Raw genomic sequence first — 19,438 nt, 5'->3', positions numbered from 1 at the left:
ATGTGTAAATATTTGCAAACGGGAGGAATTGTGTCTACAAAAAAAATGCTCATCGCATGAACCTTCTACATCGCACAGCAACTTTATTGTAAGTTTTCTATCGCGGCCATCCTGACGCGTTGACACGACACACGGCGAACAATAAAGGGAAAAAGAATATGCAAGTGAGAGGTCAGTTGTCACCTTTAATACATTACAAGTCCTGAAGCTCAACAGGGAGACCTCCTACACATCATAGTCACTACCAAAGGCACAAAAATGATCTTCAAAGTAGTTCTTTAATTGTTGATGTTTAAAACTCGTTCACACCAAGTCTCATTCTTGATGGTGAAGGTGGCAGCTGCTACGTTAAAGTTTCCCGACGACGGCTTCGTCCTCACTTGCTCAACGCTTCGGTCATCTCAGGAACAGCCTGTAGGGGGGCAGATGGGACTTTAAAAAAAAATAGACATCGATTGGGAACATTTTGTCAAATCATCATTTTATGGTTTATCATCTACAGTTCCTCCGATATTAACCTTTTTTAATCCTCAATTAAGAATAGACTCTACTGCGCTTAGTTTCAGTTTTGGAAAATCGAATTAAAAAAAAAATCGATATCAGTGGGGGCCTTAAAAGGTACTCAAATTGTTCCTCAGCGACTTCGGGACAGAGTTCATCTTGAGTATCGTTTGTCCTTTTGGGGGGGGGGGGGGTAGGGGGGGGGGGGGGGGGAAGGAGCGCAGAAGCCATCCATTTTAATCAGCTATCTGATCGGTAAGCTGAGCTCACGCCGAAGGTCACAAGTCCACCGCCACTCACAATTATTACTAATCACATCCACGGGGACTTTGTCGAGACGCCGGCACACTTAACGTGACACCTGCGCCCGTTCCACGACAGCCGTGGAGAGACATTCCCATTAATGTGTTCATTGTCATTGGAGTGAAACTAGCCGTGATGTTTTTTTGAAGCGCCATCATTAATTCAAGGAATTAAGAATCTCACATATTTCCACTGACTGATAAAACTGATGACTGTTTTATCCAAATTTTTATTTGTTTTAAATTCCCTTAGACAGAATCAGAAGTTCCACATAGCTTACACTCACCTTGAAAAGATCAGCAACCAGGCCGTAGTCCGACACCTGGAAAATGGGAGCCTCCGGGTCCTTGTTGATGGCCACAATAGTCTGGAATTATTCAAAAAAAAATTTTTTTAAATGAGGCCTTTAGTCTTTCAAGAGTGTGTCTACAATTGCATTTTACCTTGCTGTCTTTCATTCCAGCCAAGTGTTGAATAGCCCCAGAGATGCCCACGGCAATGTACAACTCCTGCGGACAGCCACAGAAACACTCTTGCAAACGGGAAACAGCGGAAACTCAGCCGCCATCACGTCAGGTCAGGCTCGGTCGGATTCCCTCATCTTCAGTATGAATATTTCAGTGCTCATCTTATACTGCAACCCACTCCCAAAGGGACTGGATGTGTTTTCTTTTGAATTTTGGGGTTTCAGAAACCAGCTGGTCACAACATTTGCAGGTCTTAATTAGGTCAGTTTGTTCTGGTCTGAGAACCGAGCCAGACCTCACTTCGCTCAACCTAAGTGGACGACCCGACCCTCAAAGAACCCTGACTGTGCCATTAGCGGCACTTAATGTGTGGATAATCATCAGCAGAGAACCCGACTGAAGCGTCTAATGGATAATTAACCTTTAACGAAAAGGACAATGACGATGATAACGGCTTGCGAGTACGGTGGAACTTCGAAGGTTGAAGATGACCACAATTCATTCCGAGACACTGGCCGACCATTGGGAGATTTAAACGCAAAAACACCCCCAACAAAGTCCACCCTTTGGTGTTTACTATCATTTTCTTTCCTTAGCAGCCCTTGTTGAGGCTGGAGCAACTCACCGGCGCCACAATCTTGCCCGTTTGCCCCACTTGCATATCATTAGGAACGTAACCAGCATCCACTGCGGCTCGAGAAGCACCAACTAAACAAATAATAACAGTGTATAAATTCTCCAAACAATGATAAGAGTGATGTTTATGCTGGAGCAACATCTGACCTGCTGCATTCATTTTGTCGGCAAGATCATAGAGCAGTTTGAAGTTCTCTCCGCTCTTCAAACCTCTTCCTGGGGATGAATTTGATTCAGGTGGAAATAAATACATTTTGGTTATACCTTTGAATCACAAAATAAAAGTCCCACCTCCTGACACGACAACCTTTGCGCTGGTCAATTCCGGACGGTCACTCTTGGTCAGATTCTGTTCCAGCCACTCGGAAACTCCCACGGCCGAATCGGCAGCCACTGCAGGTCACGTGAAAATCAATGGCCGCATTATTAGCTACACCTCTAAACTTCTGAAATCCAAAACATTTACCATTTTCTGTTGCAGCACTTCCTCCCTCTGCGGCCGCCGCCTCAAACGACGTTCCTCGTACGGTGAACACCTTCACAGGTTCGGTACACTTAACTGTGCTAAGCGCATTCCCTGGTAACATCACATTCATACGTAGAGCATCATTAAAAGTAAACTATAGTTTGAATTGTGGACAGCAGGTTTCAAAAATATTAACTTACCAGCATAGATGGATCTGACAAATGTATCAGGAGACTTGATTTCAATAATATCGGAGATTGGAGCCACATCCAACTTGGCAGCCACTCTTGGCAGCAGGTTCTACACAAACAAGAACATGATTATAGATTAGAAATGTGCACAGCTAACTAAAGCCACAAAACCCAGTCCAGTGTTTATGTCAAAGTGTTACCTTTCCAAAGGCGGAAGCACCAGCGCAGATGTGGGTGAAGTTGAATTGCTTATGCGTGGCCAACACAAGCGGTGTCAGCTCCTCTGGAGAACCAGACCGAGCGTAAGTAAATGCAACATCATCCATAAGGCCGACAATGTTTGTACCTGGCAGAGCTCCTTTGCAAGAGTCATTCTGAACCACCAAAACTTTGTTCACACCTTGGACTTTACTGATTTCCTCCACAACCTGGAAAGAATGCAATAGTGTGTTCACGCATAGCATTTTCAAAGTCGACTTGGATGATATTTTCCACACCTTTGCACAGTTGGTTCCTGCTACCAGACAAGCCACCTCACCACCAAGCTTACTAGCAGCACTGATGGCATTGAGCGTTATCGGTGTCAACTTGTCATTGTTGTGTTCTGCAACCACCAAAGTGCTCTGAAACCTTTGCAGGACGCCGGCCTATTGGACAAAACAAAAATTTCAATCTTATCTTTGTAAAGGCAGAAAGTCTAATAGTGCTCTTTCTCCGTGCATGTTACGTATGAACAAACAATCTAGTGGTCTGTGATTGTGAAACCGACTTCAGTCACCTTCAACATATGCCAGCTTGTTGTGGACACGGCCAGACATTACTAGCCGAAAACGGAGCGTCCATGCAGATTACTCACGAAACGTTGACAATAAATAGCTACCATACCCTACGTGCTTTCTTATAAATAAGTAATTTTGCGCTATATTGTATAATATATGTTAAATATTGACAGGTCAATGTCAAAAGCTTGGCTTCGACACGCCTGCTGTTAAAAAAAAAGTTTCGTAACCACCACGTAGCTATGCTAACTTAGCTTTAGCAAAAAAACACCGAGTTATGATCAAACATGATGAAAGCTTTTGTCACCGTTTTGTTTATTATGCGTCAAATTGTGTTCAAACAGATTGTGGACGAAGAAATGCACCCGCCTGACCAGCAGCTGCAGCACGACAGGAGAGACGGCTGGCGTTTCGAATTTAAGTCAACTAGAAACACAACAATTCAGCCGGTTCATGGGTCATTCGCCGTTGAGTTCTTACCAAGCGCGTCACGTTCGTTTTAGTAAGAATTCTGTTCATGGTGGACTCTGGTCTGGATGCTCCTCTGCTCTGCACTGCTGCTGCACTGCCACACGGTAGTGTTGGCTCGTGAGTGAACGATTCGTTGAAAAGAACGAATCTTTTCAGTGAACCATGACTTCAACCAGTAGGTGTCGGTAATGCCCATTGAAGCTAGTGACACCTCGCCGTAAAACAAAACGAAGAAGAAAATGACGTCACTTCCTGTTCACGAACGAGACGTGAATTGCATTTCCCGTTCAATCTGTGAGTGAACGAATCAGTGAGTGAATAGAATAGAATAGATCTTTATTGTCATTGTCACACATGTACAACGAAATTTAAAAAGTACCAACCGATCAGCGCATGAGATAAAAAAAATAAATAGAATAAAAAGATAAAAAATACAAGCTAAAAACCCACAGAAGAATATACACAGACATAACGAACTTTATTGCATTGCATGAAGGGATGCGCTGTTATGCAACAACGGGGAGATGATGATGCTTCTCTTTGGGTCATCTCGATTACGTGTATGCATATATGAGCCTAAATATTGTTATCCAATATATCTACTGCAATTTCACATTGTTTGTTTGAAATATACTTATAATATTAGTTGAATAAACATTTATGTTAAAAGTTGTCTGGTGTTTTATTCCTTGTTTTTATATTCGTCAATTAAAACATAAAAATCAGACATTTGGTCAACTGCTTTATGACATTGGTTGGTTGTAGTACAGAAGAATCCAGACGACCATGGTTTGCCGACCATGGTTTGCCTGACATGGTTGATATAGCTGACTGGTTAGTGACATGGGCTCTTACTTGGTAAGAACATGGTTCGATCCCGCGTGTGGGCACATACCTGGCTGTGCTTTTAGACTTGGAACCTCCCTTTGTATGCATTTTTACATTTAGCACCTGCAGAACGTGAAAGTGAACAAAATCTTTTCACGCAGGTGTGTTTAATGAGGGTAACTTGAAAATCATATTGACTACGATATTTCCCTAATAAAGTGGCCTGTTATTAGGTACACTTGAAAATGGCGGTGTACCTAATGGAGTGTCCGTCTGATTCCCTCGTTAAGCGCACCTGCGGGAAAAGTTTTAGCTCCTGCGGAAGGTGAAAGTGGCGAAAACTTTTCCCGCAGGTGCGCTTAACGAGGGGATCAGACGGACACTCCATTAGGTACACCGCCATTTTCAAGTGTACCTAATAAAAGGCCACTTTATTATCTTGGAAAAGATGTTGGAATGCGGCCCCAAGAACTAGAGCTTGACACCTGTGACCTATGACCATGCTGTTTCCCTATTAAAGTGGCCTGTTATTAGGTACACTTGAAAATGGCGGTGTACCTAATGGAGTGTCCGTCTGATTCCCTCGTTAAGCGCACCTGCGGGAAAAGTTTTAGCCAGTTTCACGTGCCGCAGGAGCTAAAACTTTTCCCGCAGGTGCGCTTAACGAGGGAATCAGACGGACACTCCATTAGGTACACCGCCATTTCCAAGTGTACCTAATAACAGGCCACTTTATTATCTTGGAGAACATGTTGGAATGTAGTCCCAAGGACTAGAGCTTGACACCTGTGACCTTTAACCATGCTATTTGCCTATTAAAGTGGCCTGTTATTAGGTACACTTGAAAATGGCGGTGTACCTAATGGAGTGTCCATGTGATTCCCTCGTTAAGCGCACCTGCGGGAAAAGTTTTAGCCACTTTCACCTTCCGCAGGAGCTAAAACTTTTCCCGCAGGTGCGCTTAACGAGGGAATCAGACGGACACTCCATTAGGTACCCCGCCATTTCCAAGTGTACCTAATAACAGGCCACTTTATTATCTTGGAAAAGATGTTGGAATGCGGCCCCAAGAACTAGAGCTTGACACCTGTGACCTATGACCATGCTATATCCCTATTAAAGTGGCCTGTTATTAGGTACACTTGGAAATGGCGGTGTACCTAATGGAGTGTCCGTCTGATTCCCTCGTTAAGCGCACCTGCGGGAAAAGTTTTAGCCACTTTCACGTTCCGCAGGAGCTAAAACTTTTCCCGCAGGTGCGCTTAACGAGGGAATCAGACGGACACTCCATTAGGTACACCGCCATTTCCAAGTGTACCTAATAACAGGCCACTTTATTATCTTGGAGAACATGTTGGAATGTAGTCCCAAGGACTAGAGCTTGACACCTGTGACCTTTAACCATGCTATTTGCCTATTAAAGTGGCCTGTTATTAGGTACACTTGAAAATGGCGGTGTACCTAATGGAGTGTCCATGTGATTCCCTTGTTAAGCGCACCTGCGGGAAAAGTTTTAGCCAGTTTCACGTTCCGCAGGAGCTAAAACTTTTCCCGCAGGTGCGCTTAACGAGGGAATCAGACGGACACTCCATTAGGTACACCGCCATTTCCAAGTGTACCTAATAACAGGCCACTTTAATAGGCAAATAGCATGGTTAAAGGTCACAGGTGTCAAGCTCTAGTTCTTGGGGCCGCATTCCAACATCTTTTCCAAGATAATAAAGTGGCCTTTTATTAGGTACACTTGAAAATGGCGGTGTACCTAATGGGGTCCATGTGATTCCCTCGTTAAGCGCACCTGCGGGAAAAGTTTTAGCCACTTTCACGTTCCGCAGGAGCTAAAACTTTTCCCGCAGGTGCGCTTAACGAGGGAATCAGACGGACACTCTATTAGGTACACCGCCATTTTCAAGTGTACCTAATAACAGGCCACTTTATTAGGGAAATATCATAGTCAAAGGTCACAGGTGTCAAGCTCTAATCCTCGGGGCCACATTCCAATATGTTTTCCAAGTTACCCTCATTAAACACCTGCGTGAAAAGATTTTGTTCATTTTTACGTTCTGCAGGAGCTAAACATAAAAAACGCATACAAAGCGAGGTTCCAAGTATAAAACCACATTCAGTCAGGTGTATGCCCACACCTGGTATCGAACCATGTTCTTACTGAGTAAGAGCCCGTGTTACTAACCATTCAGTTATTTCAACCTGCCAGCCCTTGGCCATCTGTACTCTTTTGTACTAGTGATGTCCATTCAACCAACGTAATACTCATATAAAGCAGGTAACCAAATGTCTGATTTTTGTTTTAATTGATGAATATAAAAACAAGGAATAAAACACCAGACAACTTTTAACGTAAATGTTTATTAAAATAATATTACAAGTAAATTTCAAACCAGCAATCCAATGTGAAATTGCAATAGGTATATTGGATAACAATATTTAGGCTCATATATGCATACACGTAATCAAGATGACCCAAAGAGAAGCATCATCATCTCCCCGTTGTTGCATAACGGCGCATCCCTTCATGCAATGCAATAAAGTTCGCCGTTAGCTTGGAGAAAACGCACATAAAAGAAGTGCTGTTTCAGTGAGTGGTTCTTTCTTTCTTTCTTTCTTTCTTTCCTTGGCAAATAGTAAATCTACATTCTGGCTTACATAGTTGACGCCAGGAGGGAGACGCAACACGTTCACTGACTGATCCGTTGAACGGCAAAGTCAGGATTCGTTCCCTCGCTGATCCGTTCTCGCGATGAACTGGAAATGAGAATCACTCACTCACTGATTCGTTGGTGAACGGGAAGTGACGTCATTTTCTTCTTCGTTTTGTTTTACGGCGAGGTGGCACCAGCTTCAATGGGCATCACCGACACCTACTGGTTGAAGTCATATGAACTGAAAAAAGAACGAATCACTTTAGGTACGATTCGTTGAACGATTTGTTTGAACAAATCTTTGGAGTGAACTGATTCTAAAGATTCAGTTCACTTAAAAGAACTGGAATGCACATCACTAGCACTTGCGGAAGACTCTGGGCCAAAGAGCAGCTGACGTCATCGGTTTACTTGTCGCGAGATCTTATGAAGACGAGAAATTGGGTGGCAACATGTTGGTTCATGATAATAAAGATAGCTATGATACTGATAAAATATCGTACAATGTAGATGTATTGTGTAATATAAAACAATACCAAACTGTTTTTCTGTTTAAAGTTTTGTCATATTAAAATTATGAACACAATACACCTTTCACAAAATGCAATTGTATGAAGACTTGGAAGTTAAGTTTCAAATTAAATGATAGCAAAAGTTACTTATTTTTATGTTTTTGTTATTAAATTGGTCATATTTTCCCAGTCCAGTAGAGGGCTCTTCAGAGTGACAAAAATGTACTTACTAAAACAGGTTGTTTAGTTTTTTGTTCGATCTTTCTAGATAATTATGTACAGGTATGGTACTATTAGACAAAATATTTCAAATCTATTCTGAGTCTTGAGAATGTGAACAAAAAAAATTTGCTCGTTTTATACATTTTTTAACGTCTTTATATTGATAAAGGCCCCAAATAGCAACAACAAAAAACGGATTGCTGTAAACCAAATGAATACAACCCCCCCTCTAAAAATATGCTTACCACGAGGGTATTTGGATGGTGGCACCCTTCTGTTTGGACGCACAGCAGTCCCAGGTCTGCAGACGTCACGGGTTGGGGGAGCTTTGTTTTGCGCCCTCCTCTCAGGCGGCCAACACAAGTTGCATGATCAAGCCAAGGGACGGGACGCTCTCTTCCTCCCGCATGGTGGATATCCTGCTCAATGCCTCTTTCTTGGATGATATGGGGGATCTTTCCAAAAGTAAGATCTGCCTTTTCACTTTTTATTGAACACATTTAACGAAGAATGATTTTTTTTTTAAACTTATTTGCCTTATCATCTGAAAATCTGCATCTCTAAATTAATCATCAAAAATTTAACAATTTGCACTTGGTGATTTTTTGGGGGGCATTTTTTGCCCGAGCCGTAATTCAATTAATTCTGTAGCCTTCCCTCCAAGGTGAGAGAGTGGCATTAATATATCTATGTGTCACATCCGTGCAGAGAAATCAGGCTTTGCGATGTGCGTGGGCTGCGGGAGTCAGATACACGACCAGTACATCATGAGGGTGTCCCCGGACCTGGAGTGGCATGCAGCCTGCCTCAAGTGCGCGGAGTGCAGCCAGTACCTGGACGAGAGCTGCACTTGCTTTGTCCGAGACGGAAAGACTTATTGTAAAAGAGATTATGTCAGGTGGGATTTCCTATTATTCCTTAACAAATATGTTTAAAAAATGATGTGCGTAAAATGCGCACCTGTAAACCTGACGCGTTGTTTGACAGCTTCCAAAATGCACGCAAACTTTACTGATAATTGACCTCTTTTTAGGTTATTTGGCATAAAATGTGCAAAATGCAAAACGGGCTTCTGCAGCAGTGACCTGGTGATGAGAGCCCGGGAGAGTGTGTATCACATGGAGTGTTTCCGGTGCTCCGTGTGTAGTCGACACCTCCTGCCCGGGGACGAGTTCTCGGTGCGGGACGACGAGCTGCTTTGCCGGGCTGACCATGCCTTGTTGATGGATAGAACTGCTGATAGCACGCTAAGCCCCGGGAACATTCACTCTCGAGCCCTGCACATTTCTGGTATTATTATAATAATAATTATTATCATTATTATGTTAATATTATTATTACTATTATTATTTAAAATACATAATATCCCAGATACGTTGGTTGGTTAAATTAGTCTATAAAAGCTTGGAAACAAGTCAACATTTAATTTTGATATGATAATATAATCCCTTCCCTGTCTGTTGCGGGTTATTTTTTATTTTTTATTTTTTCGTCCCTCAGACCCGGTCTCCGTTCGTCACCCACCTCATCATCGGAACCACATCCAAAAGCAGTCCGAGAAGACCACACGGATCCGGACGGTGCTGAACGAGAAGCAGCTGCATACGTTGCGGACTTGCTATAACGCCAACCCGCGGCCCGACGCGCTGATGAAGGAGCAGTTGGTGGAGATGACCGGTTTGAGCCCCAGGGTGATCCGAGTCTGGTTCCAGAACAAACGCTGCAAAGACAAGAAAAAGTCCATTCTGATGAAGCAGCTGCAGCAGCAGCAACACTGCGACAAAACGGTCAGTTGGCGATTTGTATTATGCTTGAAATCACGCGTGTTTTAAAGTTGACCAAGTGGCAATTTTACCTCGTAAAAAAATCTTTTTTATTTATCAAAATCTTTCGTTTCATGCCAATTATTGCAAATTATTCATGTCTGACATAAATCATTCGATTTTTGGCAACTTTCAATTATGTTTTTTATAATTCAGAACACAGCCTGAAGTCTAAACGGATTAACTAAGACTTTAATTGCCTCCCTTATCGTTTCAAAAAGTCATTGTACTGTATTTTTGTTTGTTCTTTTTAACAATCTACAGCACGTGTGCTGATGTAGTACTCAAATTTCACTCGGGGAATCTATAAAGCATTGTTTATCTATCATTTTTAATGTCTCCGTAGTCTCACAATTTTGACTTTGGCGTGAAATAAACGCATCACTTGTAAATTCACAAAATATTTGTAATAATTAATTAAAATAATTGTAATGCTCCCACTTGAAATAGGCTATTAATAAAACGGCACATTTAAATATAATTTGTAAGCCTATACAAACGTCAACACAATATCCCCCCCCCCCCCCCCATCACACTGCAGGCAATACGTTGTATTTTAGGAGCTTAATATGTGAAGATACATGTTGCATGTAGAACCTGCAGGGCCTGACAGGAACGCCCCTGGTGGCAGGCAGTCCCATCCGCCACGACAGCACCGTGCAGGGCAACTCCGTGGAGGTGCAAACCTATCAACCACCTTGGAAGAGCCTCAGTGACTTCGCCTTGCAGAGCGACCTGGACCAGCCCGTCTTCCAACAACTGGTAAGAAACAAAACATGAAGACTGGACAGTTCAGCACGCCAGGCAGAGAGACAAAAAAAAAAAAAAAAAAAACTCACTCATAAAATGTCCTGGTGTTTCAGATGTCTTTTTCGGAGTCCGGTTCGTTGGGGAACTCTTCGGCCAGCGATGTCACCTCGCTGTCGTCTCAGCTTCCGGACACGCCGAACAGCATGGTACCGAGTCCAGTGGACACGTGAGGAGCTCGTAAATACACGAGAGGAGTTCAGAACAAAACAATCACAAGATGCTGCTGCTGTTGGATTTACTCGAGGAGGATACTGGACAATTTATTTTTTTCATTTTTGCTCAAGGGCATTAAGGAAGCGGACTCGCCTTGTGGGATTCGAACAGAAGCCAGAATACAATGTGTGGATGTGCATGGCATCGTTTTATTATCGACGCGGACAAATAAGTTATTATTATTTATTATTATAACGACATAGCCAAAATTACTAATAAAACCATGGTTTCATTCATTTTTCTTTGTATGCTCATGAATACTTCATATAATGAATAATCAACGGAATTTATCAGCGGACTCACAAAAGAAAACCACTAAGAATTCTCCCAAAAGTATTGCGCAAAACAAAAAAAAAATCCTCATTGCAAACGACAAAAACAACAAATCATCGAATCAATTAGTTGATTAGCTGCTTAAAAAGCAAACCTGTAAAATATATTTCACTCCCTAAAAATCACCGTTTTAAGACGGTTGGATTACAAAAAATACAAGATCATGGCTTTAAAAAAAAAAAAAGTTATAGTACAATATAGTACAATATGCATGTGTGTATATGTAAGAATTTTTTTTTAAATTATTTAAATTTCATTGAAACTCTTTTGTCTCATTTCCAAATGGCTACAGTCCAGACAGACGACAGTCTTATCTGAATCTGGCATCACCTGCCAAGGGCTCTGACAGGGGCCACAACACAACGGGATGGTGTGTGTGTGTGTGTGGGGGGGGGGGGGGGGGGGATGCACTCCACGCCGCCCGGGGACGCATCTTGGCGTGTCCTGAGTTTATTTTCCTTCCAGTCGGAATGCTGCACGGCAAATAGCCGCTGGACAAGAGGGAGCAGGCGGGTCAAGCCGGGCTTGACACACGACACCTTCACAATTTGTTTGGGAGGATCCGCTTTTATCAGTGGCAGGAAACGGACACTCATTGAAGGACCGACAAGATCAACTCACAGTGAAACACATTCAACTTTGCAATTTAGGCGGAAATTTGCATTTTGCAACCTGACTGGGAAAAAAAGCAAGACGGCTGGAGTTGACGTGCAATTTTTATTTTCTGAGCAAAAGACGTCTGCAGCTGTAATTGAATTTTTTTTTTTTTGCAGAGAAAGTTTTGTTTGAATTTATTTTTCACGTTACTTTTTTTCTAAAGCATCAGGTTTTCTAGACATTTTATTTTGTTTTAAGGTTTGGCTGATAAATTTGCGTAATATAGATTTTCCCATGCGTTGTAATTTTAATTTATACCGGTGATGTTTCAGGGGGAGGGGGGGGGAAATCCACTTTTTGCTGAAATTAGTATCTATATTATGAAAACCTGATGTGCTAGAGAAAAACGGGCAGAATTGTCATCAGGGCAAACATTTCATTTACAAAAGTTTGACTTGCATCTCTGATAAGAAATGAATATAACAAAATTAAAAAGAACATTACAATATTTATGGTCATTGAAACAATCAAAACAGCAAATTTGAACAAAAAAACTTTTATTATGTACATTTATACAAAGAATGATGAAGCTTAACATAAATATTCTGTGCATGGACAGTAACTGATGAGTGTTTTTGCCTTCTTGAGAACAAAACCCAAATGATGCCAACTATAAAAACACACATTTGCAAATATCTTAACTTGCACACAAGATGAGTACAAAATAGGACAAATGTAATAAATTAACTACGTTTCCAGAACAGAAACAAACTTTTTGTTGCTCTTTAACCGCAATACACAAACACGATATTTAGTTTCAATTTTTTTTTTTGTCAGATCAGCCTCAAGTCAGGAGAGTTGACGTTTTTTTTTTTTGTTTTTTTTTTTAAAGGTGCCAGTCTGTCACTCGTTTTGCTTTTTAAGGAAAAACTGCAGCGCTGAGTCCCACTGGTCTCGAGGGAAGCGGTTGGGCATCTCGCAATAATCCATTTGCTGGAGTGCTGCGCGCGGGACATTGGACACACACACACACACACACACACACATAAAACAATGTCCTTTAAGAGTGTACAGGTGATAAAACCCGAGTGGCCGAGAAACATTGTCGACGACTGTCCTCGCTTTACGATGGCACCAACGCACGAGGAAGTAGCTTTTTACTGGATTGACGTTTAAGACACTTAAATGTTTTTCATAGAGAAATTAACTACAATTATGACTCCGATATCAGGTCTACATAAACCTCTGTTGTCAACCGAGGACCGCCTTGTAATGAGGATTAAGTCATAAGCGTGTGTGGCACTTACCATTTTGTTTCGTTTTGCTGTCACATTGTTTCTCACTTGAAGCACAATCCTGTGGATTAATAATACAAGTTCATTACACAGATGAATGCAAACGTTAGAATTGTTAACTTAATAACCACTTTGACTGTTTCACTACATCAACTTCACAAAACCAAACAAAGAGAAGTCAGTAAATCACAAATCGGATTACAACCATGCAAACAAATCTGCGACCGTTGCGTCAATTATGAAACAATGTGTAAACATTACACATCTTAAGTAATGTACTAACTTGTTTAAAACGTCTATTAATAAAATTTACAGATAAAAAAATAAAGCATATAGTACATAAAAAAAAGGCCTGCTGACCAAAACAAACCCCCCCCCCCCCTCCCAAAAATTTATTATATGCCAATTTGAAGAGAGTTGTGGAAAGAAAAAAAAAATAGAATTGGCCCAATTTGGACATTTCCACTTTATAGTAATGATATGCAGATAGTTAATTTGTGTTGTGCAATTCTGGTTAACTATATCGGTAAGTTCATATGTACCTGTGGCTGAAAAGCAAAGTGTGGAGAGTCTCTGTCTCCGACACGCATGGTTGTCAGTGAAGTTGCATGTGAACCCGATACGGGGTCGCAGTTTTTCGGTTTGATGCTAACGCTAATTTTTTTTCAGGCGATAGTCCACTCCAGCCTCATTCGACTGCATCGCGTGTTCCGAGACTTTTGTTACCCGCATAGTAAGTAGCCAAAATGCATCCAGGAGGAATGCTCCCAGGGGGCCGAAGGCAAGAGCGAGACTGCGCGCATTGTGACTTTGTTTGAAAGCAATGACAATAGCTCGACTCCCGGTGAATGGCGGCTTAATCGTTGTCCAAACAGCGGAGCTTGGTCGAGTGTTGTCAGAGGAAGATAAAGGAGACAAGGTGTTTACTGGGAGTCCAAGCAGCGGCAGCCTAAATCCACTGGCCGAGGAAGCCGTTTGTCTTAGTGAAAAGTGCGCCTGTTACACATTGACCAGAGGCTCATGGGAAGCGGCTGTTAATCAGCGCTGGAGTGAAGCGTCTCCCTGAAATGGCTTCCTTTTTTTTTTTTTAATTTGATGGCACTGGAGGTATTGGAACGGGCTTTTACCTGAATGAAGGTGGCGAGCAGCACGCAGCTCATCTCCTGCTGCAGCATGACCTTGTTGGGCCCGTTGTTGTAGCACGCCGAGATGAGCGAGGGGAAGAGCACGCGGATCAGGCGCGGGTGGCTGAAATACTGGAAGGGCAGCTGGCAAAGTTTTTGCAGCACGCTGGGCTGGCGGCCAGACTGCACGATCACCTGAAAAACAGACAGTAGGGGGGCAAGTACAAAAACATGAGTGGATTTTTCAGGTATCTGGATTTTACTTGAGATTTTTTTTTTTGGTGAGGATTCCCGATTTAAAAACATGCTTTTAAAAAAAAAAAAAAAAAAAGGAATGTTCCTTTGATGGAGGTCAACACGGTAAATAAAATCAGTGGCATTATACAGGTAAAGAGCAGAGTCGGGTCACGGGGTCGTAAATTCACTCCGATTTACAAGACTGAAAAACAATACGCTCGTCCTTTGAAAGTGACTGGCGGTTGGAGCGGAAGCATAAACAGAGTGATAATTTATCACTTTTATCAGCTCCAAGGTGACGCTTCTCCACGTCTGCCCTCTGTGGACACGTTCAGAAAGACAAGGAACAGCCTTTTTTCTTATCGCCGCTTGTTTACACGATACGTCCGAGCCAGAAGGTGCACGACGTGTTTTTGTCTGACGTGACGGGCACATCACAGTTGACGGTGCGTATTGTAAACTTGGGCTATGCTTTGTTTACGTCGAAAGGTACGTGTTTACATCCGGCCAATGACAGCGTTCTTTCAATTACCCGATATGCGTCTTAATTGGATTTGAAATAAAGTGTAGACTTTCAAAAAAAAAAAGGCATTTATCGTACTTCAATTTATTGACAGGTCTGATGAAAATACATCAGGAGTGATGGCAGCTATGAAAGGTTCAATCGCCAAAAGTTCTCTAATTCAATAAGAGTTTTTTCACCCAGGAATGTGCGACTCACTGGTCAAATTCATCCACTAATGGGGGGGTGGGGAGAAAAAGCTTTAAGGTGTTTTCAGAAGCAGTGCTGCTTATTTTCAGTGTGTGTAGTTTTGTGATTCTTTTCACTCAATCCGAAATTGCAAGCTGGAACGCCGCCCAAAGACAAACTGGCAACAACATTAGCGGGAGTTCAGCTCTAGCGGGGGAAAGTGAAGAGTCGAGGAGGTCACATTGGGTTAAAATGATTCGTATTTTAATAAACGATTCATCGCTCATGTTTTGACTGGATGTTGCCGTTTTAACTCATTTTTACATGACAGACAGTTGATTGAGGTTATTGGGGGAGGGTTGAACTAAACGGCTTTGCTGCTCTGTTCTTCCTTAAGCTCAGAGACCTGGCCTTTTTAAATGGTGTTACTTTTTATGACACTCCCATGACATAACTTCCTCACTGTCCACAATGACAACAAAGAGTGTGTTAAAGTTAATGTTCTGGAACGCACAGAGACTTGTGGAAGAGGGAGATGTAAACTCCAACCACAATAACCATTCTCTAAATAAAGGCTCTAAGAGCAACAATCCAAATGTAAAATGTTTGTTTTGAAGCTCCAGAACTTCAATTGTAGAGTCACACTTGACATTGTGCCCCGATGCGCAGGCTCTCTGAAACCAAGACAAGACACAATCTACGTCTGGACAGCCTCCTAACAACTTCACAGGAACAAAAGCTACGTCGTACTGATAAGACGCCAGAACAACGCCGCAAAAAACAACAACAAACAAAGCCAAGTTGGCCGACTAACTGTTTATGCAGACGCGCGTCAGCTCCTACGTCAACTACCTTTAGAGCAGCAAATCCCAGCAATGCAGACTTTGACATAGACACTCCAACTTGACTTCAGGGGGAATTGTCAGCTGTCTGAAAACAACCCACAGAGCCCATGTGTTTACTCGATAAAAGGAATACTAAGTATCTCCGACGCCGCCATCCTTTCCCCAGATGATAATCCCTTTGTGGAATGATGCTGATGACAAGTGTTTTAGAGTTCAGACAAACCAAAAGCCGGTTGCACCCGCGTTCACCCTTGAAGCCGAGCGTAAATTAAAAAAAAAACGGGCATCTGCTTTCCCGCCAGTCAGTGGGGAGAGTGTCTGTCTGCCTTGGACTGCTTCTGTTTACTCTGCCGGGTGATAGAGTGCAACATTCCCTGCCGCCGGTCGGCTCCCTACGGTCTACGCTAGCCGCACTTAGCCCGCGGGCAGCGAGGGCCCGCTGAAGGGAGCGTTTCGACATCAGGTTAGCGGGGAATTACAGGATCGTGCTCGACCTGGAGGGCAGAGGAAACGCCTTCTGAGGGAATGGGAAGAGGAGGGATGACCCCGTAGATAAAGATGCGTGTGGGCGCGGAGATGCTAACTGGCCGCAAAGAGAAAAATCAGAGAAAGATAAACATCTCATGTCATTCATTCATACATCCTTTAATTCGACTTGAATTTGTTTGCTTGTGCGTGTGGTCATTTCCCCGCCCCAAAGTTTTCTTAAGATTTACACACAAAACAAGCACGGCTGAATTAAGCGGGTTAACACGTCAACGGCTTCCAATGGCAGTTCCGCCGCTTCAAAGATTCCGCAGATCATCACGGCGGATGAGTCACAAATGAATCAGAGTGGGAGATTATGTGTGCATATTTGGAGCGAGGGCAAGAGGAAGTACAATTTTAATTGTCAGCCATCAAATGACGTTTTTTGGTTCGGCCTTACAGACAATGTAACATATGGCTCAGCGGCTACTATGAGCAAGGCTACATATGGCGATGGCCTTTTTGTCTGACAAAGTGAATTATTCATGCCCCCCGAGCAAGGGGGATGGGGGGTGTACATCAGGACGTATGCCTCAAAGTTCTGAGCGGCTTCTTTTCGAGAGCGCACGTAAACAAAAGCCGGTGCGCCGACGTTGAATCAGAAATGACGGCGACCGCACGGGCTCCGGCTCGGGTTGCTTTTGTGCCGTGCCAGAGCTTACATTAGCTGGAGAAAAGCTCAAGCTGCTCTGAATATTCTCCGAGACACCATCCATCTCGGCGCGGAACTCGATAGACGCGTTCCCACAACAGCACCACTGGCAAAGATTATCCCGGCTTGCTAGCTGTGTGGGAAATAGGAAACCGAAACGACCTGGAGTCCAAAAGTGACTTGCCCAAAATTCAAACAAGTTATTCGTTCTCATAACCTTTTCACAGACCGGGATTAACGATGGCAACCCAAATTGGGAACACCATTTTTTTTCTTTAGCAAACACGATCGTGCATGGCTGCGAAGGTTAACAATTTTATGTGCGCACGGAGACGAATAATCTGTCAGTCACGTCACTAAATCAGCACCCCTCATTCAATTATTCAATGCGAAATGCAAATTGGCGCTCGAGATCCTGTACATTATTATAATTAAAAGGGATGGGCTCACGGGAAGGCCCGAATGTTGACCGGTGGTGAGGGAATGGCTTTAATTCCAAGTGAAAAATCTTGCTAATTAGAATCGGTAATCAGCCTATAAATTGCCAAGAGGACATCAACCATGTGTCAGAGGCTGCTGTCTGTGCCAGTCGGATTTAACTTAATCAAGAGTGCAGCCAAGTGGAGCTGATCAGCGGCCTTGCTGGACGGGCCATGCATGACAGCCAATTACACAGCGGCCAGATCTGCTCGTGCACATCACTCTCCCTTAAGTGGATAGAAGGCCGAGTCGGGCATGGGGCACAATAATCAAATAAATCCGTGCATTTCTTAAAAAAAAAATCATAAAGCAAATAAAATATGTCTTAATTGCATATATTCTGAAATTTATTTTAACATATTACACACCAATAAGGCACAAACTAACCTCCAGAAAATGTTTGTGTGAACTTTTCTTGATTGAATTTAAATAAAGTCACTTGCACAATATGAGCGATCCAATACAAATGCATCAACTCGCAAAATGAGGCGAGCAAAAAATATCTACCTGGTTATCCGGGTGATTGACAGTGAAGTATCCCACGCAGATGATGACTTCGTGGAGCAGCTCTTCGGCCGAATGCTGGGTACAGTACCAAAGCAGCGAGCTGACGATGTGGCGGAAAGCGAGCGACAAGCCCTCCGCTCCTAGGACGCTCTGAGAGGAAACACGCGGCGGCGGCGTTAGTGCGCGGCACGCTCAATTAACATAAATTGCCCGCGGCGAAGATTACAAAGCTCTCAAGGTAATAACAAAGCAAAGTCGTAAAACATTTTATATGCGTCGCTCGTGGGAACGCGAGCGCGAGCGGGCCAAATGCCATAAAACATCCCGAAAGCGGCAGAGGAAGGAGATGAGAGGAACGCTCGGCCGACAGTATTTATCAAACATGTCGGTGTGACGGAGCACCGGGAGATCATCACAGCTCCTCGAGAGTTTGAGCATTGTAAAAATCATAAACACTACAGCTAAACATTTTGTAAGGCTTTGCAGCTAAGTCAAACGTAGCCACTGCGCTAATCGCCTGCGCTCGTCCCAACCGCCGGGATCTAATCAATCCCGACAACAGACCTCAGGTCAGAGGTCATCCGTGTTTATGTCCGTAGGTCGCTTTGTGCCGAGGAGAGAGACTCCACCTCCGACAGACATTAAGACGGGAGCCGGCGTCGATGGGTTATTCGATCGAGGAAGGATAAATATTTTGTCGTTTTTAAAATCAGGCCACGATGCTTTCTTCCTCCTCCCAAATTTCATAGAACGGCGAGCGCAATACAGGAAAACGAAACGGTTGTGGATACCTGGAAGGCAGAGAGGTCAAGCAGGGCAAAACTGTTGAGGAAGCGGATGCCTTGCAAAGCCACCTGGATGACCCCTGCGCTGTAAGGTTCCTGGCTCTGAGAGGACGACTCTGGCGAGAAGCTGTGCAGCAGGATGGAATACAGCGTGTGCACCACTCCCACCAGGTCTGTGGACTGCAGCAGGCCCGTCAGCCCCGTTGGGTCTTGACGCTTGTTGTCAAATATACTGGACCCACTGAGGAGAGGTGAATACCGTCATTTGCAGACACATCAGCAAAGCATGACTTCAATATTGGAAATAAAACCATTTTTTTTTTCTTTCTAAATGAGTTGGCCTATTGTGACCACCTCGAGTGAGCCCTGCAAAGAAAAAGTGTCAGCCATGATCTCCAGATTGTGACCTCTGGCAGGAACCCGCAGTGCGTGCTGATACTTGACGTTAGCCAACAGGCCTTGTGTGAAATATGCTGCCACGT

At 43.3% G+C, this 19,438-nt stretch overlaps 3 protein-coding genes across 5 annotated transcripts in view; 1 reads left to right on the top strand and 2 right to left on the bottom strand.

Annotated features, from left to right (window-relative positions):
* Positions 1 to 165: 165 nt before the first annotated feature.
* On the bottom strand, positions 166 to 3,982 carry etfa (electron transfer flavoprotein subunit alpha). Its single transcript, XM_061282696.1, has 12 exons — positions 3,824 to 3,982; positions 3,062 to 3,211; positions 2,911 to 2,992; positions 2,765 to 2,847; positions 2,574 to 2,673; positions 2,374 to 2,484; positions 2,199 to 2,300; positions 2,055 to 2,123; positions 1,897 to 1,979; positions 1,248 to 1,313; positions 1,091 to 1,171; positions 166 to 412 (listed from the first exon to the last, which is right to left on the bottom strand). Exons 1-12 carry the CDS (start codon positions 3,860 to 3,862, stop codon positions 377 to 379), a joined length of 1,002 nt encoding a protein of 333 aa, XP_061138680.1. The 5' UTR covers positions 3,863 to 3,982; the 3' UTR covers positions 166 to 376.
* Positions 3,983 to 8,330: 4,348 nt separating this feature from the next.
* isl2a (ISL LIM homeobox 2a) lies at positions 8,331 to 11,487 on the top strand. The gene is made up of 6 exons (XM_061283346.1): positions 8,331 to 8,501; positions 8,745 to 8,934; positions 9,070 to 9,326; positions 9,537 to 9,823; positions 10,454 to 10,621; positions 10,723 to 11,487. The coding sequence occupies exons 1-6, from the start codon at positions 8,405 to 8,407 to the stop codon at positions 10,837 to 10,839; spliced, it is 1,116 nt and encodes a 371-aa protein (XP_061139330.1). The 5' UTR covers positions 8,331 to 8,404; the 3' UTR covers positions 10,840 to 11,487.
* Positions 11,488 to 12,352: 865 nt separating this feature from the next.
* The window catches only part of scaper (S-phase cyclin A-associated protein in the ER), a 31,696-nt gene continuing 24,610 nt past the window's right edge, over positions 12,353 to 19,438 (bottom strand). For all 3 annotated transcript variants that reach the window (XM_061284100.1, XM_061284102.1, XM_061284101.1), the window contains 5 exons: positions 18,963 to 19,197; positions 18,172 to 18,321; positions 14,235 to 14,426; positions 13,120 to 13,168; positions 12,353 to 12,813 (listed from right to left, as the gene is read on the bottom strand). In XM_061284100.1, the coding sequence (XP_061140084.1) occupies positions 12,716 to 12,813; positions 13,120 to 13,168; positions 14,235 to 14,426; positions 18,172 to 18,321; positions 18,963 to 19,197 (724 nt within the window). In that variant the 3' untranslated portion in view covers positions 12,353 to 12,715. The remainder of the gene's footprint in view (positions 12,814 to 13,119; positions 13,169 to 14,234; positions 14,427 to 18,171; positions 18,322 to 18,962; positions 19,198 to 19,438) is intronic.

This window comes from Syngnathus typhle, linkage group LG7 (genome assembly GCF_033458585.1).
Source record: "Syngnathus typhle isolate RoL2023-S1 ecotype Sweden linkage group LG7, RoL_Styp_1.0, whole genome shotgun sequence".
In the NCBI taxonomy this organism is placed as follows: domain Eukaryota; kingdom Metazoa; phylum Chordata; class Actinopteri; order Syngnathiformes; family Syngnathidae; genus Syngnathus; species Syngnathus typhle.
This window is presented reverse-complemented; position numbering and strand designations above follow the sequence as displayed.

Coding starts and splice junctions, on each gene's coding strand:
- isl2a (XM_061283346.1), top strand. CDS start 8,405: ATGATCAAGCCAAGGGACGGGACGCTCTCTTCCTCCCGCATGGTGGAT. Junction 8,502..8,744: donor TATGGGGGATCTTTCCAAAA/GTAAGATCTGCC, acceptor ACATCCGTGCAG/AGAAATCAGGCTTTGCGATG. Junction 8,935..9,069: donor TGTAAAAGAGATTATGTCAG/GTGGGATTTCCT, acceptor ACCTCTTTTTAG/GTTATTTGGCATAAAATGTG.
- etfa (XM_061282696.1), bottom strand. CDS start 3,862: ATGAACAGAATTCTTACTAAAACGAACGTGACGCGCTTG. Junction 2,993..3,061: donor CAGGAACCAACTGTGCAAAG/GTGTGGAAAATA, acceptor CATTCTTTCCAG/GTTGTGGAGGAAATCAGTAA. Junction 1,980..2,054: donor CGACAAAATGAATGCAGCAG/GTCAGATGTTGC, acceptor TTATTTGTTTAG/TTGGTGCTTCTCGAGCCGCA.